General features: G+C 40.6%; 1 protein-coding gene, 1 long non-coding RNA gene and 5 other non-coding genes across 9 annotated transcripts; 3 read left to right on the top strand and 4 right to left on the bottom strand.

The window, feature by feature from the left end:
- The first annotated feature begins 241 nt into the window (after nt 1-241).
- LOC112847812 (uncharacterized) lies at nt 242-10,179 on the top strand. 2 transcript variants are annotated; one of them, XR_003221605.1, is made up of 4 exons: nt 242-448; nt 2,728-2,745; nt 4,396-4,584; nt 6,629-10,179. It is a non-coding gene; the product is annotated as an uncharacterized LOC112847812 (long non-coding RNA). The 2 variants fall into 2 exon arrangements; XR_003221606.1 differs by having other exon boundaries at nt 3,584-4,584.
- trnas-aga (transfer RNA serine (anticodon AGA)) lies at nt 483-564 on the top strand. The gene has a single exon. It is a non-coding gene; the product is annotated as a tRNA-Ser (tRNA).
- trnag-ucc (transfer RNA glycine (anticodon UCC)) lies at nt 3,049-3,120 on the bottom strand. The gene has a single exon. It is a non-coding gene; the product is annotated as a tRNA-Gly (tRNA).
- Nucleotides 3,641-3,712, bottom strand: trnag-ucc (transfer RNA glycine (anticodon UCC)). Its single transcript has one exon. It is a non-coding gene; the product is annotated as a tRNA-Gly (tRNA).
- On the bottom strand, nt 3,941-4,012 carry trnag-ucc (transfer RNA glycine (anticodon UCC)). The gene has a single exon. It is a non-coding gene; the product is annotated as a tRNA-Gly (tRNA).
- On the top strand, nt 6,106-6,177 carry trnaa-ugc (transfer RNA alanine (anticodon UGC)). Its single transcript has one exon. It is a non-coding gene; the product is annotated as a tRNA-Ala (tRNA).
- Nucleotides 10,180-11,014: 835 nt separating the features above from the next.
- Nucleotides 11,015-18,437, bottom strand: map3k8 (mitogen-activated protein kinase kinase kinase 8). Of its 2 annotated transcripts, none has more exons than XM_005471644.4 (8): nt 18,136-18,437; nt 17,173-17,535; nt 16,870-17,040; nt 15,179-15,440; nt 14,329-14,435; nt 13,303-13,455; nt 11,895-12,141; nt 11,015-11,803 (listed from the first exon to the last, which is right to left on the bottom strand). In XM_005471644.4, exons 2-8 carry the CDS (start codon nt 17,533-17,535, stop codon nt 11,679-11,681), a joined length of 1,428 nt encoding a protein of 475 aa, XP_005471701.1. In that variant the 5' UTR covers nt 18,136-18,437; the 3' UTR covers nt 11,015-11,678. The 2 variants fall into 2 exon arrangements, with proteins under 2 accessions (XP_005471701.1, XP_005471700.1); XM_005471643.4 differs by having other exon boundaries at nt 18,140-18,435.
- Nucleotides 18,438-18,589: the final 152 nt, after the last annotated feature.

The raw sequence follows: 18,589 nt of genomic DNA, 5'->3' as shown, positions 1-18,589 counted from the left end.
AATTATAAGTCTGTATCATAATGTCTGGTGTTTTCGTGTTTGTTGGTTTGTTTTTATTTTGTTTTATTTTGCGAGTTGGTAATTTTTGCTGCTCCAGCCAGCCAGAGAATCCCCGCCGCCCCGCCCTCTCCTCCCTGTGCCGCAAGCAGCAGCCGCACCTCGCAAACGGAGGGCGCCCTTACTCGCAGCAAATGGGCGATAGAAAACCGATCGGTGCCTGTGACATTCCCAATATGCGCTGGCATGATGTCGGGGCAGCATGAGTACGAGCAATTTTTTTTTTGCCGATGCCCGTGATGCCGCCCCCCACCACGATGCCGCCTCGGGCAACCGCCCGTGTCGCCCGTATCTAAAACCACTACTGCTGATGTTCATCTAAAAAAGTATTAGCCGTTCAATCCGTTATACAGAGACTATACGGAGACTTAGCAGCTAATGCTCGGCTGAGGTAAGAAGCGATGGACGACAATGACGGAGTATGAGTTGTCGTGGCCGAGTGGTTAAGGCGATGGACTAGAAATCCATTGGGGTCTCCCCGCGCAGGTTCGAATCCTGCCGACAACGTGACTCTGTTTTTATCCGACCTTTATCGAGACTGAATCTACATAAACTACGTTATGGTGGCGGCCATGTCTGTAGCAAAAAAGCTACATTCAGAACTTGCCCTGTGCTACTGTGCTAAATATCTTGAATGGTACTGTACATTATAATGCTTACATGAGATATGTTCCTGAATGGCAGCCACAAGATTACGTAGAGCTGCAAATCAGTCCAGCTGTATTCGTTTTGTGTAGATTCCCAGATACCTAAAAAACATTTATTGTCCACAGCCCTGAGGAGAAAGAGTCTTTTAGTGAAATTATTTTTCTTTGAAGGAGAACATCAGAAAACAGCAAGGGCATTAGGGCAGCACCACTGAAATATTAAATGAACACCAGTAACTAATCAATGTATGTATATATATATTGAAATATAAACATGCTCATTTGTAAATTTGGGCTACATGTTTGCGTGTGTCATCTGTTTAGAAGGTCTAAGCTATTTCTTCTGTATAGCCTTAATGGCACATCCTGTTCTTTAAATCATATTTCAGGTTGTTGTGTCAGCATATAGTAGGTCGGTGTAAAGTATTTACTTACTATTTGAAAACATGACACTAAAATTCTTATTTACAAAGGAGCAGAATTCTGAAATGTGAAATTATTCAACAAAGCATGATCCATGTGTCCTTGAGATCTGCTGAATACAGTCGAGGCTATCCTTTCTCACAGGGATCTGCTGATAAAGTGCTCAAGTTTGTTCATGACAGCAGTGTGCTGGTGATGGATTCAGAGTTTATTATGAGAGCTAACACAATGCATTTCTTATGCTTCAAATGAGAAATGCAATTATGTCACTTGCTGTTTTCCTCTCATCTTGTATTGTATTGCATTAGATACTCTTCTTATGTTCATGGGTCAAAGGAACCCAACATATAAGCTGCCACAACATTTCTGCAGTTTAAGATACACAACAAATAAGAAAGATGGGATCACTGGCCTCCGTGGATCAGACTTGTTTGTCCAGCACATCCCACAGATGCTCGATTGGATTTAAAATGTGGAGAATTTGGTGATGGTGATGTAAAAAAGAAAGTGATTCTTTAGACCAGGCCACCTGGTCCGTAATTTCTCTGTGGTCCAGTTCTGATATTCACATGCCCATTTTTAGCACTACTGTTGGTGGACACGAGTCACCATGGGAACCCTGACTGCTGTGCAGCTATGCAGCCCCATACCAACAAACTGTGATGCACTGTGTATTCTGACACTTTTCTATCAGAATTACCATGACACTTTTCTGCAATTTGACCTTTCGCAGCTTGTTTGTTGGATCACAGCACAGAGGCCAGCCTTGGGTCCCCTTGTGCATCAGTAAGTTTTGGCCACCCATGACCCTGTTGCTGGTTCATCACTGTTCCTTCCTTGGACCACTTTTCATACATTCTGGTTACTGCAGACTGGGAACACCCCACAGGAGCTGGAGTTTTCAAGATACACTGACCCAGTTATCTAACATTCACTCAAATCCTCACGCTTGTCCATTTTTCCTCCTTCTAACACATCAACTCTAAGGACAAAATGTTCACTTCTCCCAAATATATCCCACCCACTAGCAGGTAGCAGGTGATGCAGAGACAATCAGTATTATTCACTTTTCGACCTATGGCTTGCTAACACCAAAAGATGAAACCCACCTGTAAAGTCACAGCAATGCAAACTCTGTATGGCATCGTCACTAGAACTTACATGTGCTTATTTAGTGAGGGAGCCAACACATAAATCTCTTTGTGTTGTGCGGCTGTCACCTTAGAAATAAAAACAGCAGCATTGAGTGTGCACTCAGCATTAACTTATTGTTTTGTGCACTAAATCCCACGATTAACATTTTTTTTTTTTCAACATTAATTTCCTGTCTTGTGTTGGATTTTATCGTTTTATATATATATATATATGTATGTATATATATATATATATATGTATATATATATATATATATATATATATGTATATATATATATGTGTATTATGTTATTGAATTTTATCATTATCATTGTCTGATACCATCTCTGATTGGAGTAGGCGGCACTCATGGGGGTCATTTTGTGCAGAAGAGTCACATGACATGTAACTTAATGTTTTGCATAAGTGTAACTGTTCTGCTCTCTCTGGCATTATATCCATGCAGCTCTAAAGCTTCATACAGGTGAGTTACATTCAGACTGCCATAAATTTTACTTGTTCGAGGGGCTGGGACATATAAAATCATGCTTGAGTCATCAGAATAAAAGCATTTCTGAAGTAATAAAGGTCTGTAATGATACACCGTAGTAATGATGGGAGAAATAAATGCGTTGATAACATGTTAGGAACGTGGCAGGGAACGTGTGGCAGCAGGAACATGGTCATTATTAAATTAGATCTAAGGAATATCCCCTTATTACACATATTGTCTTATCTTTGATATAAAATGACTTTCCTTTATTATTGTTCTGTGACAAAAGAGACCTGCGATGGCCGGGAATCGAACCCGGGTCAACTGCTTGGAAGGCAGCTATGCTCACCACTATACCACCATCGCCTGACACATATCTGGAATCAGGCTTAGCTTCAGGCAGCATTTCAGCCGGGGCTTTAAACAGCTGAGAGAGGAGGAGAGTGGAAAATAGGAGGAGCAAAGGAGCCAACACAGCAAGAGTAGAGAAGTGAAGTGTTGAGTGATGCTTGCTTCAGTTAGAAACCAAAATTGTCTATCTTCTCTCACATCCTACTAATCCTGAAGTGCTCACTCACCAAAGTAGCTGCCAAGGTGGAAAATGTAGTCTTTCTTTACGTAGGAGAAGTACAGAAACCTGTGTTAAAAACACTCCGCTAAAAGTTGAAGTATTCATTCAACTTCTTTACTCAAGTAAAAGTGAAAATGTACCACCTCTGAAATGTATTCAAAGTAAAAAGTAAAAATGTGTCTTAAACGATTTCTGTTCTCCACACAGACAGTACACTGATTATGGTGTCTTTATACTTTGCTTGTTATGTCTGTGTAGGTTCCAGGTATTTAATCCCTAGTGGTTGGCTTTCCCACTTCAGGTGTGAAAAAGACTTGCGATGGCCGGGAATCGAACCCGGGTCAACTGCTTGGAAGGCAGCTATGCTCACCACTATACCACCATCGCTTGACACACACATCTGGAATCAGGCTTCTGTTCAGCCAGCGTTTCAGCCAGGTCTTTAAACAGCTGAGAGAGGAGGAGAGTGGAAAATAGGAGGAGCAAAGGAGCCAACGAGGCAAGAGAAGAGAAGTGAAGTGTTGAGTGATGTTTACATCAAGAAAAAAAAAAGATGAAAGCTAGTTTTATTAAAAACCAACGCCTTTCCTCCATTATACTGTGACGAAAGAGACCTGCGATGGCCGGGAATCGAACCCGGGTCAACTGCTTGGAAGGCAGCTATGCTTACCACTATACCACCATCGCTTGATGCACATCTGGAATCAGGCTTCTGTTCACTCCCCAGTTCATAAAACTATGTGGCGCAAAGGAGCCAACACAGCAAGTGAAGCGAAACATAAAAAAAGCACTGCAGAAGCTGCTTCAGTTAGAAACCAAAAGATTGTCTGTCTTCTCTCACATCCTACTAATCCTGGAGTGCTCACTCACCAAAGTAGCTGCCTAGGTGGAAAAAGTACAGCCTTTCTTTACTTAAGGAGAAGTACAGAGACACTCTGCTAAAGGTTGAAGTTGATTTAACTTTTTTACTCAAGTAAAAGTGAAAAAGTACCACCTCTGAAATGAACTCAAAGTGAAAAATAGTACACTGATTATGCTGTCTTTATACTTTACTTGTAATGTCTGTGTAGGTTCCAGGTATTTAATCCCTAGTGGGGGGCTGTCCACTTTGGAGATGGTCTTGAGGGTCGTTGTCCCACTATTGATCCAGGTCCCAGGTCAACTGCTTGGAAGGCAGCTATGCTCACCACTATACTACCATCGCTTGATGTGCATCTGGAATCAAGCTGTTCAGCCAGCGTGTTTAAACAGCTGAGAAGGTTGGTATGAAAGTGGAATTCAGTGAATGAGTCTCAGCATCATCAGCTAAAATTCATATTAATTCTGCTAATATTTATGTAACATAACTTTGACCATGAACACCACAGCTGCTGTGCACCAGTTCAACACAGTGCTTTACTTTAAATCCATCACAGTACAGCAAGCTAACCTGTTTATCCTGCACTAACCTGCAGAGGATCTTCATGCCACATTTCAGTAACAAAGTTAGCAAACCTCACTTTCCATTTATCAAATCCCAGTGAACATCCTTACCTTAAATCTAACCTCGCTTCTTCCTCTCCTGTCTTTCTTATCTTTCTCCATCTCTAAGTGAAGTTAGCTCTCTTTCTTTTCCCTCCCTGTGAAACACAGCAGCTGGACCTTTAGTTAGCAAGATACAAAAGTTTTTATTTCATAACTCCAGAGTTAGTCTGCTCCAGAAAAATCAAGGAAAAACAGGATGTGTTTTGGTTCTTAACAAGGTAGATCCATTCATGTGCCACAATACAGCTTAATACTTGTTTTTGTGCTAAAAAACACTGCTGCAGCACATTCATGGACAGAGCCTGGTCAGTCCTCTATGTACGGCTTGTTTAGTGAGTCCCAAGTACACAACAGTGGCAGTATAGGTTAAAATTTTACAGTTTTACAATTGTTTACTATTGCTGGGGGTTGCTGACAACTTTGAGTGGGAAATCCGAGTTGAAGGGACATTCCAGAATCAAATTCTGACTGGGAACTCCTGACTTATTCAGGAACGCATCATAAAAGCCCTTTAGAGCCACTACAACAAGCTAAATGTTGCTAGCATTAACTGAAACAAGTAACATTACTGCTTAACTTAAAAAACTAAACAAAACAAAACACGGACATGTTATCAAAAATATATGTGGACACTTTTGACAAATACTACAAAATGAAATGGTATATATACTTTGATTGGGAATAGAGGCCGTCCTGCTTTACCAATTACAGTTGAGCATGACAAACCTAAAGTGTTCTGACTGCCGTTGTCCTCTGGAGCCCCCTAACACTCATTCTCGTTGTACTGCCTCCTCTTACCAGCAGATGTCACTGTCGAGGCATTTCAAGCAGTTTTTCGATAATGGATTCTTAAAACAATTTTTTTCTTTATAAATATTTTACAAATATTTTTTCATATTTAAGTGCCTGTTACTGTGCTTAAATATTACGACCCATTCATTGTCACTGGTAAAACTGACTAGGCAGCAGCCACTGACTGAGAGTGATTCACGTTCTGTAGCTAAAATGTTTGTTACTATTCAAAGGAGCAATGGACAAAACAGGACGTTGAAAAGAAGAGCGCTGTAGCAGATTACAATCGGTTATATTACATGAAGTTAAATATCTGCCAGTTTAAAACACACTTGAAGTATCAAATTGTACTTTAATGATTATTTCTTTAATTCTGTCATAAACAATGTTAACCTAAAATATGTATCAAGCAGGCCAATACACAGGATTCGTTCAACTGCTGGCTTCACAGTCGGCGACTCAGAGGGGATGTAGCTCAGTGGTAGAGCGCATGCTTTGCATGTATGAGGCCCCGGGTTCAATCCCCGGCATCTCCATACTTTTAAAGTGCTGACATAGCGTGGTGCCGCTTTGCAGTATGTCAGAGTCGCAGTAAGGTAGTACACGTAGACGTGAAATGTACTGTAGAAAAATCTCCGTATCAGTCACTTCATTAGGTGTGGAGGTAAAAACCACGTATCCACAATCGTCCAGCCCATTTCCACAGTCTGATCTTTGTACGCTGGTAGGTAATATTTGAAGACAAACAATAGATCTAATCACGATCTTAACCACTTTTTAATGTATTTTTTTCATTTTCTCTAAAAACTTTGAAGAAGCCATAAAAGCTTCCATGCTTATGTGCAGATCAATTATATTTTTTGCCACTTCATGTCCTGACTAGTTTTCCACCCTCGCTGAACTCTGAGAAGTCTGCAAGCTTTGCAGTTTATATGAGGAACAGACGTGGAGAGGGCAGCAAATCAAGTCTATGCTTCTTTCTTGCAGCATTACACGTTCTCAAGTAGACCAGGAGCCACACGAGGACACCAAAGAGAAAGAAATCCTCAGTTTTCAAAGTCTTCAGTGGGCCTACAGCAGCACATGTCGGGATCTCGTCCTAGTACTTGTGAAGGCTGCCGGCAGGTGGCAGTATCTGTCTGCAATGCTCTGTGGAAACCGTGACCGTGACAGTAAATACTGCAACTTTCATTTCAGTGTGACAGGCACGTCTCTGGGCTGAGTTCACCGCCCACTCACATGTGACGCTTATAGAAAGAGGAAGAGTGGGCCCGGGCTGCAGATAGGACACAACACTTTACACCACACGGGTTTCCCTGATGCAAATTCAGTAGCAGATACTGCCCATGACTAAATATGAACAAATAAAAGTTGTCTAGTGGCGAACTTTGCTATAACTTGATTCACGTTTGATCTCTGTGATCTAGCTGCTAGATTGGGGAATTCAGGAAAACCCACATGAAGAGGCTTCCAATGAAAAAGCTAGTTTGGGGTTTTTTACTTTTTTTTATTGCTGTTTACTGCTGAAATATTGTAGAAAATGCAACATGAACATTTCTAGTCATGCAGTTGTGATTCATGTAGAGTGATTAGTGCTGGGTAAATCTGATCAGATTTGCTGAAATGTGGGAAAACTGAGAATTAGAAAGCCAACAGGGAATTCAAAAGAGTTGTTACAGTGAGAGAAAGCTGGTGTTTCATACTCTGTAATCACCTTTAATTTTGGTCCAGACTGAAAGGTTTGGACAAGTTTTGCATGTTATTGCTGTGGGATACTGCAAATGTTGGTATCAAGCCAATAACAAGTAAATACTACATAATTTTTGCCGATACCAACACTGATACCCATACTGATGATCTACAGAGGTAGTGTTTATAAGGGAGAGCATTGTGTCATGATTTATGGGATAAATCAACACCAATTTGCTAATTCTGAACACATTTTAAAGAGCACGTAATCACTTTGATTTTTATTTTCCACAATAATAAGGTAATACAGCAAAACACACCTTCCAGCTGAGTTTTGTTGTTCATGTATTTCAAACATGGGACTTTTGGAGACCCAGGATGCTCTAAAGAACTTCGGCTTCACTTCTGTTATTTAAATAAGTCATGGGGGATAAATAAAATAGACACGACAGTCAACCCCCAAAGGTTTAGACATTTTTCATATTGCATATTACATATTTCGTTTTTTCCTTTTATAAAAGAATAATTTATTGAACCCACTTCAGAGGGCTACATACTGAACTTAGAGTACAGAAACGTTAGAAGTGTCGATATTTGGATTGATCCAGCCACCTCTATCGCATGGATTGTTGTGCATTTGGACATTCATAAAGTCCAGCAAGCTCATATTTGCACTCATGTCTGTAATTGCAGATGGATTCCCTCTCTCCTCCTGGTTTGCAGTCCCCATCAATCACTACCCTTCTAATGTGTAAAAACCATAATACTGATAATGATAATGCAGAGTTGTAGTTAGAAACAAGGTGATGAAGGACCTTAAAAGTAATTTTAAAAGATCTTAAAATCTGGTCTAAAGCTTGCTGGAAGTTGGTGCAAAATGCTGAAACAGGAATTGTTCTAGCCTGGTTGGGGCGTTCTGTAGAGTCGGCAGAGTTTCAATGCTGTTCTGCTAAGGCAGGTGAAAAGGTTATTGTAGTAATATCTCCACATAACCTTCAAAATAAAACAGGAAGTAAATCTAAAGGGGGACCAAGAGCAAACTCAAAATGAAAGAAGCAGATAGCGGGGAACAAAGGAGGCACATGAAAAAAGACTAACACTCAGAAAAACAAGAACTGACGATTTACAAGAAAAATGTAAGATTCACAATAAGAGGCACAGAAAAAGCAAAAGTTAAGGATAATAAATGGGAACCTCAACAAGAGCAGTATGAACTCTGACCTTTCATCTCACGTGGGCAGAGGTGGGTAGAGTAGCCAAAATTGTAATCAAGTAATAGTGGCACTACTTCAAGGTAGTTTTACTCAGGTAAAAGTAAAAGGTAGCCATCCAAGAAATAAGTAAGAGTAAAAACATTTTTAGTAAAAAAGGCTACTTGAGTAACTGATCATAATATTTGATTTAATGTTTAAAAATGAGATAATCAGACAGACAAAAATGTAAAGTTTTGTGTAAGTTTTGGTATTTTAAAGAGCAAGCAAAAAAAAAAAACCCTAAATACTAAATAATAGTACTAAATACTATTAATAACATGATTGCAAAATAATAAATCTAAGCAGAAGAAACACTTTCCCAAATCATTATTAAACTAATATTTAGAGTAGGTATATTACCTATGGTGCTACTTTACTTCTCCAAATGGCACAACAGGCTCAGCAGATAGAATTACATTAAAACAACAAACCTTATGTACAACTGTAGGTTTGTGTCTGTGTCTCATGCATTTTTGGTTAAAACGTGTTTATTATTCCTTCACTGAAGTTACTCACATTGAGCTGAGTAGTCAGAATTTTTTCTCAAGTAAGAGTAGTGATACATCATAATAATATTACTCAAGTAAAAGTAAAAAGCCCAGTGTAGTAAAATTACTCCTAAAAGTGATTTTTTTCTAAAAAGTTACTCAAGTAAATGTAGCTACGTAAATGTAATTAGTTACTACCCTTCTCTGCACGTGGGTTATGTGTTCTTATGCTGATATCATTATTCGAAACTTTGCTAACGTCATGAAGAATCTATGGCAGAAAAGAAGGAAGTGTTTGTTAGAGCCCCTTTAAACCCTGTTGGTATAATCAGATTCTAGGTTTCACTGGTAAATGGGTTGTCTTACCTCAAAAAGCCAAATAGAAAAGTTGCAACAGAATTACATTCATGATTCCAGTACACCACCTTGATATTTGAACTAATTACAGTGATCTAAGGATATATGTCATTGGATGTTAAATGTTTCATTGTATCATTCGTTGCATCTCTGATGAAATGCTTGTGTTTTTTCTGTACATTTATTTGCATTTTTCCATTAGTACAGATATAACATACAGGTAACATTCAGGTATCAAATGTAAGAGCTAACAATCATGATTTTAATAAACTGATTCTCAGTAATGCCTCCCGTCTGTTGCTCATTCTAAAAAACTGTCAGCCCAGCTCCAGGAGCTCCTTCTGCAGACGTGGGACTGGTGACGGTTAACGTTTGTAAGAAAAAGAAAGTAGAGGCAGTCAGCTGACTGAATGTGAAACATACTGACATACTCAAGTTTTGAATTTCATTCACCTTTCCAGGAATCTCCCTTAGCAAGTTCAAAAATGAATAGCTGCTAACGAGTTATGGCTGCAGTGACATATACACAGACAATTTGGGATTTTTGAGTTCATTGCATTTATTGCAGAATGACATTTTGAAAACTCTTGGTAATTTCTACACTTAATACTAAAGAAAGCAGAAGTAAATTATTGTTGCTTTCAGCAGGAACACACGCTCATAAGGTGCCCAAAATGCTGAGTATATCTAATTTAATTGCATGTAAATTTTGTTACATAATTACAATGTAAAATATTAAATTCAGTGGAATCTGGTCTGGTTTACTTGATATAAATTTGATTTGTACTGATCACATTTTCCTTTGTGATTAATTATTAAATTAAATAAATCTTTGATTTGACAAATTTCAGTTGCATTTTACTTAAAATGACTGCTTGATGTTCATTGAGGGTGCAGAATGTTTTTGTTTTAGCGAGGCATGAAATATGGGCTTTCTCTGAGAGTTGGGAACTCAAAAGAGATGTGAAGCTGCATCCAAGCCTTATATCACCAAGCAATGCAAAGCAATACAGTGGTGTAAAGCACGCTGGCACTGAACTCTATCTACTTAGCACTTTTAATTTTTATGTTTATTTAAGCATTATATGACAGTATGTTTGCACTAAGTACCGCAGCAATTTCCTAATGTTGTAAACCTGCTCAACATTTGGCAATAAAACCCTTTCTGATTCTGAACAGTGGAGATGTGTTCTCTGGAGTGATGAATCGTACTTCTTCATCAATCCAACGGACGAGCCTGGGTTTGGCAATTGCCAGGAGAACACCAAGTGTAGAGTTTGGTGGAGGGGAATAATGGTGTTGGGTTGTTTTTAAGGGGTTGGGCTCAGTCCCTTACTTCCAGTGAAAGGAACTATTAATACTTCAGCATACCAAGACATTTTGGAGAATTTCCCAACTTTGTGGGAACAGTTTGGGGATGAAAAGCCTGGACTAGTATTGCACATATCGTCGAATGTTTAATTGTATCATTTATTGGATCTACTCGAGTTTTCAGTTTCCTTTGCATTTCCATGAATCTCCACTAGCAATTTCAAAAACGAATAGCTGCTAAAGCTAAGGCTGCAGTGACATACACACAGACCATATGGGATTTTTGAGTTTATTGCATTTATTGCAGAATGACACTTTAAAAACTCTGGGTAACTTTTACACTTAATACAAAAGAAAACAGAAATAAATCCCTTGCTTTTTTTCCCTTTCAGTATAAAGCAGCGCATGCCTCATCTCAGTGGATGTACAGAACATTAAAAAAAAAAAATCACTCATTGCATTCATTCCACAGAAGCTTCATTTTGCAAAGCACAGTGTTGCCAAGAATATTCCACAGGAATTAACAGGAGGACGTTCGAAAAGAACTACACATCATACATGTTTACACACATACTTTAAGACACAGCTTACACTTTAAGTAACTCAAATGATACAATAACTTTTTTCAGAAGGTTTTGGGAGAAAAGAAAACAGCGTGCATTTATCACCATGAACCCGAACTGAAATAAAGTACAAACATCCCACAAAAGAAGTGTGGGAAATTATATGTAGAGTATAATGCTTATTTATTCACAATGCATCCAAACACTGTCCTGCAGCGTTTTCTATTTCAGGCCAAACTGGATCCATTCATTCCAAGTCTTGCTCGCTGTTTTACATCATTACGAGTCATGCTGGCTATAGCTGTCCACGAGTCTCAGCCATTTATGTGGCCTTAAGAGCAGTTCAGCCTTATAAATGGTGTTTTCTGGTCATTTGTTAGCCATACTCTGAGGAAGGGGGCCCCGTCACCAGTTTAGAGTAACCGGACAAGGCCCCTAGGTCAATATACAATGAGCCCTTCCTCCTGATGTGTCCAGAACCTTCAGAGTACAGAGAGGATTCTGCAGAGAAGACGAGGTACATGTTAACGTAAAGTAGCAAGCTTATTATTAATAACAGAGAACAAACTGAGCTGGGCACTAAAGGCTTTACCCTGCGTGGTGTCGTGGTGCTGGCTCTGCTGCCGTAGCAAGGTGTGGGTGGCCTCTTCCAGGGCTGAGTCAAGACTCCAGCAACGCGGCTGATCCTCTCTGGGCGGGTTGATAGCGTCATCCTTTAGTAGCTCAGACGCCGAGCTCCGCAGCACAGGGTTCCTCTCTAGGGCTCGCTCCAGGAAGGAGCGCATAGTTGGGCTGCAGTCCTCCGCTATGTCCTCCAAAGGAGGGGCCTGCTTGTGGATCTGTTTGGAGACAGATAATACAAGACTGTCATTAAAGAAGAGAAAAACAAAGCTAGTACTTCCAAATAACTCAAGAAAAAAACAGCTATGTAGAACCGAAGCTGCCCTTTTTTGTCAGTGGCTATGTGAGCAGTGGTTTGTAAAACCAGTGTGGTTACAATAAACAGGAACAAGGAGCAGCTGCAAAGCTCAGTCCGTACAAATGACTTTGCCCTGTAATGCTACTTCTCTATGACAGCAGTTTCAAGTGGAAGTGAGCAACAGGCCAGAGCAAAAAAGCTGATAATCATTTTAAAAACAGAAATGGGACTAGCTAAAATGGAAAGAGCCCATGTAATGGAACGCTTTTAGACGAAACAGTGGTGAATGACTAAATAAGCCACAGGTCACCCACTGCAAACATCCTCTTTATCGCCTGGCAATCTTGACTGCGAAGGGCGTGAGCATGTTGTGTGCGGTAAGTGTGTCACTATTTGACTTGCAGGATACTAACAACACAGGACTGTCTCTGCTGAGGCGCGTAACAGAGGCGTAAGTCACCAATGGTAATTGGTAACCAAGGTGGATTTATACCTGCAGCTGGGAAAGAGCAACATTAACACTAAAGTTTTTTTTTTTTTTCCTAATGAGTGATTGTCTCTTTCCTTTAGGTCTGTGTTGGCCCAAAATATTCACTGCTTTCATGCTATTCAGTGTGCACCACCCACTGAGGTGCAGGTAGCATACAGTGGGGTTGTTGTTTTTTTAAGAGCAATGTTAGGAAAAAATAAAAATTAAGAAATGAAAACAAACAAAAACAAAATTATGTGAAGTACTAATTTGGTGTGTAATAACTATTTCATGGGAAACCTTTCACAGTTCATCTACAATACTATTTTACTATCATGCAATCTAGCATTAAGCATAAAGGTCAGCTCATGCTAATGGGAAAGTACTTGGTCATAAATCAGAGCACTGAAACTTAAGAGATAGCGACGTTCCCAAATAAGGCAAACATCAGCATCCAACTTTAGGGTCATCAGATGTCTCTGGTACGCAAATTCAAATATGCTTTTTTCCCCCAATATCACAAATTCATCCTGTGAGGACCACAAATATCTGCACCAACCATTCTGGTTGTGTTCATTTCCATATGATGTGATTTTCATGTGCAGTACTTACAATGTAGAGGTAGGATGGGTATGCAGTGCGTGGGTATCTCCTGACCCAGGGAGGACTACCGGTTTGCATGTGAATGATGGTGGTGCCCAGGCTGTAGATGTCTGTCTTGGTGCTGTGTCCTCGACACAGAACCAACTCTGGACTCATATACATCTGAAAGAAAGAAGGGGGATGTTTAATGGGTGACATTTAACAGGGCTGCAGATCAGAATGGCAGAGAGAGAGAGAGAGAAATAAGTTCCCTTTTTATTCAGTGCGACAGTCAAATTCTCCGTGTCAGCAAGACACAACAAACAGGAAGTGACCTGTTGTTGGTGTAAAAGGGGTTTTCTGTCTGCAACCAAACAAGCAACCTGCAGACCCACGCTGCGCATGAAAAAAGGTAAGGGAAGTGCAGAAGTGTGTTGGCCTTTGGAGGGTGAAAGATAAACACACCAGAGTTCATCTCTTTGTGTCTTTCTGCTGGAAATTCCAGCTTGCACTCCCATGTTAATGTAACCCTGAGCAGCCCAGCGTATTTACAGGCTGTGCCTCTCTTATTATTACTCCTGGGTGTCTGCCCTGGGACTTTCCACGAGCCCTTGAGAGGCCCAGAGGTGCATGTACACAGAACTATATAGACTGACACATAAGCATGGGAAAGCAAGGACCAGTGGGTGAGAAGGTGTGTAAGAAATCTTCATCCTAAAATAAAAACAACTTAAAGAGCTGAAAGCCCTGAGCATCAGCAAACTATTAATAGCGGCTGTGAGGCCAATGAGTGCACTGACTGCTCTAAATTAATGCTTGCCAGTCACTGACTCTGTAATCATTTTGGAAAAGCACACAAGTGCTGACAAGTCGTGGGACTAATTTGCTAAAATCCCTAGGGAAGTCTAGCGTGAGTCACGTGTCAACACACACGCTCCAGATCAGCAAAAGAAAAGCAAGCATTGATTGGAGAGAGTAATTACTCAAAACAGAAGGCCTGCATTCATTACAGGGCTAAACTCACATCTTTTAAGGCGGAGCGGCTTATTTCCTTACCTCTGTTCCTCTCAGATCTCTGGGAATGTATACATCGTCTGTCATCTGCACTGTCAGCCCAAAGTCCACCAGCACTGCTTTGTCTGACATCAGGACAATGTTGCTGGCTGTGGAGCGATGAAAAAGAAGGAGGTGTGATTCAAGTTGTTGCTTGAACTGATAAGATTTCAGTTTCAGGTCCACTGAGTCTGTATTGATCTTAAGCATGAAAATGATAAGTAGGTCACAGGCTTTGGCAAAGGAAATTGCCATGAAGAGACTCATCCTTCTCCTTAAAACGTCACCAAGGTTTAATTACATATTTTGACTGCAGGCAGGAAATGCTAAGAACCGCAGCTTGTCAGAGGGCCAGAATGGTCATTTTAATAAGTCACTTGCCTCTCTGGACCATAATTGTAACCCTGACTGAGCATGAGAAGCAGGCTGGAATTTCCAGACAGCCAGCGAGCCTTTAAGCAGTGAGGCTGACAGACAGCTCTGGAGAATGCTTTGATCCCAGCAGCACTGCTGTGGTTCCTCAGCTGAGCTCCACCTGCAGTAACTAGGGCGTATTTGTGTGATCTGTCATGACAGCTACCAGTCACTGTGACCAGGCTACCTTTGAAGAATTACTGAAAAAGCATCAGTCAATCTATCAGATTCCTGTGATCTGCTTGGTTTGTGGCTGTTCACTGATTCACTTTTTTCAGCGAATTGAGAGTTATTCACAAGAGCAATATCCGTCTGTGGCTTGAATTTGACGCATAGAAGATACAAACTGTGATTGCATAATTTCCTGTAACCTATGTACTTGTTCAGTACCATGGAGCACATCCATTAAGAGTAAGTGACAAACATCTTTTATGCTTACGTTTGATGTCATGGTGAATGACGTTGTGCGAGTGCAGGTACTCCAAGCCCCGCAGGACTTGTTTGGTCACCCAGATGATTTCGAACTCTCTCATTGGTCCGCAGCTGTCCAGTTTCTCCAGCACAGAGCCACCTTCGCCAGCCTCCATGAACAGGTGGATGCTCTGGTTCCAGAGCAGAACGCCGTACAGCTCTGCGATGTTCTCATGGCGAAAGCGGGCCTGAAACTCTACATCAGCAGCTTTGAAGTTCTCCATGGGGATCTAGCGAGGGAGATAAGACACATGATCAAAAATAGCCCACCGTTTTGGGAAACATGTTCATCTTATTTCTTGGAGTGAGTTAAAAGGCTCGGTGACACCATTGCATTTGACTGTGAAATATGAAGCCAGTGAGCTCAATGAGCCATCCTGGCGACTGTTGGGCAAATGGATCAGTGTTTGCTTACAGTGACAACAGACTAACTTTTCACATTTTGCAATTTTATTGGTTAGGGTGGCATTATTTGACAGTGCACAGAGGATTTTTCAGTTATTATGGGAAATAATACTTAACCTGACAGTTAAAGTTTCTGCAGTCCCCTTCAGCCTGTTACCCACTACTCTCTACCTCACCTTTGGACTAGCTAGCTCGGTAAAATGCATACTTAGATCTATCCATATATTTTCTTCCACTTCTTCCAATTCTGTATTGTGGTTTGTCTGGAGCGTGGAATCCACAGTACTAACCACCACACAGTGTGAGAGCAAAATGTGCAACTTGCATTTAAAATGCTGAAGTTTTGGAGCCAGCCTCGAGTGGCTATTAAAGGAACTACAGTTAATGGCTTCATTTGTATTATAATTATTGTTTTTTTTACCCTGACAGCCTAATCAGGGAGTTCAGCTCAGTTAACTCTGCAAATAAAGTATACATTTAATACATACTTCACAAGGACACTGACTCTTTCTGTATTTAACAGATTAGTTGACATAGTAACATACTGTTATCCTGTTTTTTTGTGCTTTAAGACATCTATTGTTATTAGTTTGTCAGTGATAACTTTAAAGTCGTGTTTCTTTAAAGAAATAATTTCTCTGTTATTATTAACTGATGATGGCATTGTTTTAAGCAGATAAGGACATCCTAATTCCAAGCCCTTATTGCAAACTATTTCCAGTAAATCCTCTGCAGTACATTCACAACAGCGTGAAAAAAAAAACACTGTGTCAACAGTATTCTGACGATAACACCTGACTAGATAGGAAAGTACTCGTTCCTCATTTGTCAATATTTTCCATACAACAGCGTAAGCACGCTGCCTCCCTCCCTCCTCTTTCTCAAGCATAGATCTGCTCAGATAGAAGCAGCATGTGTGGTTTTCACATGTGTCTTTAATGAATCTGACCCTGTCACAAACATCCAGAGGAGCTGTGGGAAGTTACTGTTGAAATTCCAGTCTTGCATTAATCCCAGCTCATGTTGTAAGTTTGTTACAAGAACAAATAGTTCTTCATTCAGCGGCGCTGTTCCTCTTTCACTCAGTAAACATAGCAAATGTCACGCTGGCACCAACAATCTTTGTACAAACAGAGGAGTAATTGGACTGTGAACGAGCAGTATTTGGCAGGTTAAATATTTGGCACGCAGGCCAAGAGCTGTCGAGAAGTCAAGCACAGGCGGGATTTCTAGTCACCGATCAGGAAGACTCACCAGTTTGCAGGCCATTCTCTTCCTGGTGGTGGTGTCCTGAGCCAAGTGGACTTTCCCAAATGAGCCCTTAGGCACGAGGCCAGACCCATGATTCTTGTAGGTCAATTTCCATGGAAACAGGAGCACGTCCATGTTAATCTGGTAGCGGCCTTTTTTCACAGCCATGTCCTTCTACAAAAACAAGATTTGTTTTTAGGAAGGAAAAAAAAAGAAAATTATGCAAGTTTTTCTAGCCTGACCATATAAACTAAACATTCAGGTTACTTTGGAGATTAAAAAAAGAAAAAACAACAAGATCCTCACCTTATTTAGGAGGACTCCCATTTCCTCTGGCAGGTTTGGCAAGGCTGCCGTCTGCATGCTGGACAGGAGGTTGACAAAGGACAGGACCTCTGTCACAGTCCCATATCGAACTCCATTAGCGTAGTCCTTCTGCTCACTCCCCAAAACCACCACCTCCCCTGCCTCCTCATTCTCATCCATCTCCTCCTGGGAAAGTCCTTCTTCGTCTTCCAACGACAAGATTTCTTCTTCCTCCTCTTCCTCCAGCCGATATAGAGTCTCTGCAGCGTTAATAATGTCCTCTAAATTCATGTGAGCCAAGAGCAGTTCTATTCCCGTGTCATATTTGTAATCCATGTTAATGCTCCGTTTGTCCAGCTCCATCTAAAATCAAACATCAGGAGGTCAGTGTGGGGACTGTTTCCGTGCTGACTTGAGTTGTATAAGCGAGCGGATCGTTCATGACTGGGAAGGTTCACGTGGGGAGCAGGACGTGCAGTGAAACTACACTTAAGAAGTGAAGCTTTGATACAGCTGGCTGAACACACAGCTGGGAGGGGCTTCACAGGGCTGTTTTCCAAGCAAAAGAAGGGAGTTTCGCAGTAAAGCTGGGAAGCCCCCCCAGGAAAGCTTAAACCTTATTATACATCTATAAAACAACAACTGCCCATTATTATAACTATTATTATCATTATGATGCTGCGATAAAGAGTTCAGCTCACATTACTCGATGCCCATCATACACATGTGCGTTAATGCAAACTCCACGCAAAATTTGAAATAAATACATAAAAAATAAACCGTATTACGATCCAAACATGCAACTTTAGAATAGCTGCCTAGAAAAAATAAAACAAACAAACAAAAACAGTAGCTGTAGAGCTATAACTAGCTATCTGCCAAATATTCAGCTGCTTAAAGAAAAAATAGAGTTTCGCTGAATAACAGGAGTTGCTTCTTTGAGTGACAGAAAACACGCGTTACCTGCCTTATGAAATTGAGTCGGAAGCTTAAGCGCACTGTTGTGTCTCCATTGTGGCGCCCCGCAGACTGTCTGATGTACGAAGCTCCGTGGATTGTGTTTAGAACGAAGTAAACACAGGAAGTGTGGCGTGTCTGTGGAGGTGGAGTACCTCTTTAGTGTCAGCTGCCAGCAGCCCTCTCTCGCTGTCTTTGTAGGTTTCGTTTTCCCTTTTCTTGTTTCCTCAAATGAAAAAAACAACCAAAAAAACGAAAAGCTTTCAGGACTGTTGGGTGCTTTCCTATCGGGAGACGTGTCTCGTTTAATGTAGGATGCATAATATATCACCAACACTGAAGCTTATTCGTAGTAAATAAAATAAAAAACAAATTTCAATTCAATTTCAAATTTGATACCTTTAAAAGACGTTACAGACTCAACCCAAAGCAATCGGATGATAGTTTTTAAACACTAGAA

This window comes from Oreochromis niloticus, linkage group LG9 (assembly GCF_001858045.2).
Source record: "Oreochromis niloticus isolate F11D_XX linkage group LG9, O_niloticus_UMD_NMBU, whole genome shotgun sequence".
NCBI lineage: Eukaryota > Metazoa > Chordata > Actinopteri > Cichliformes > Cichlidae > Oreochromis > Oreochromis niloticus.
This window is presented reverse-complemented; position numbering and strand designations above follow the sequence as displayed.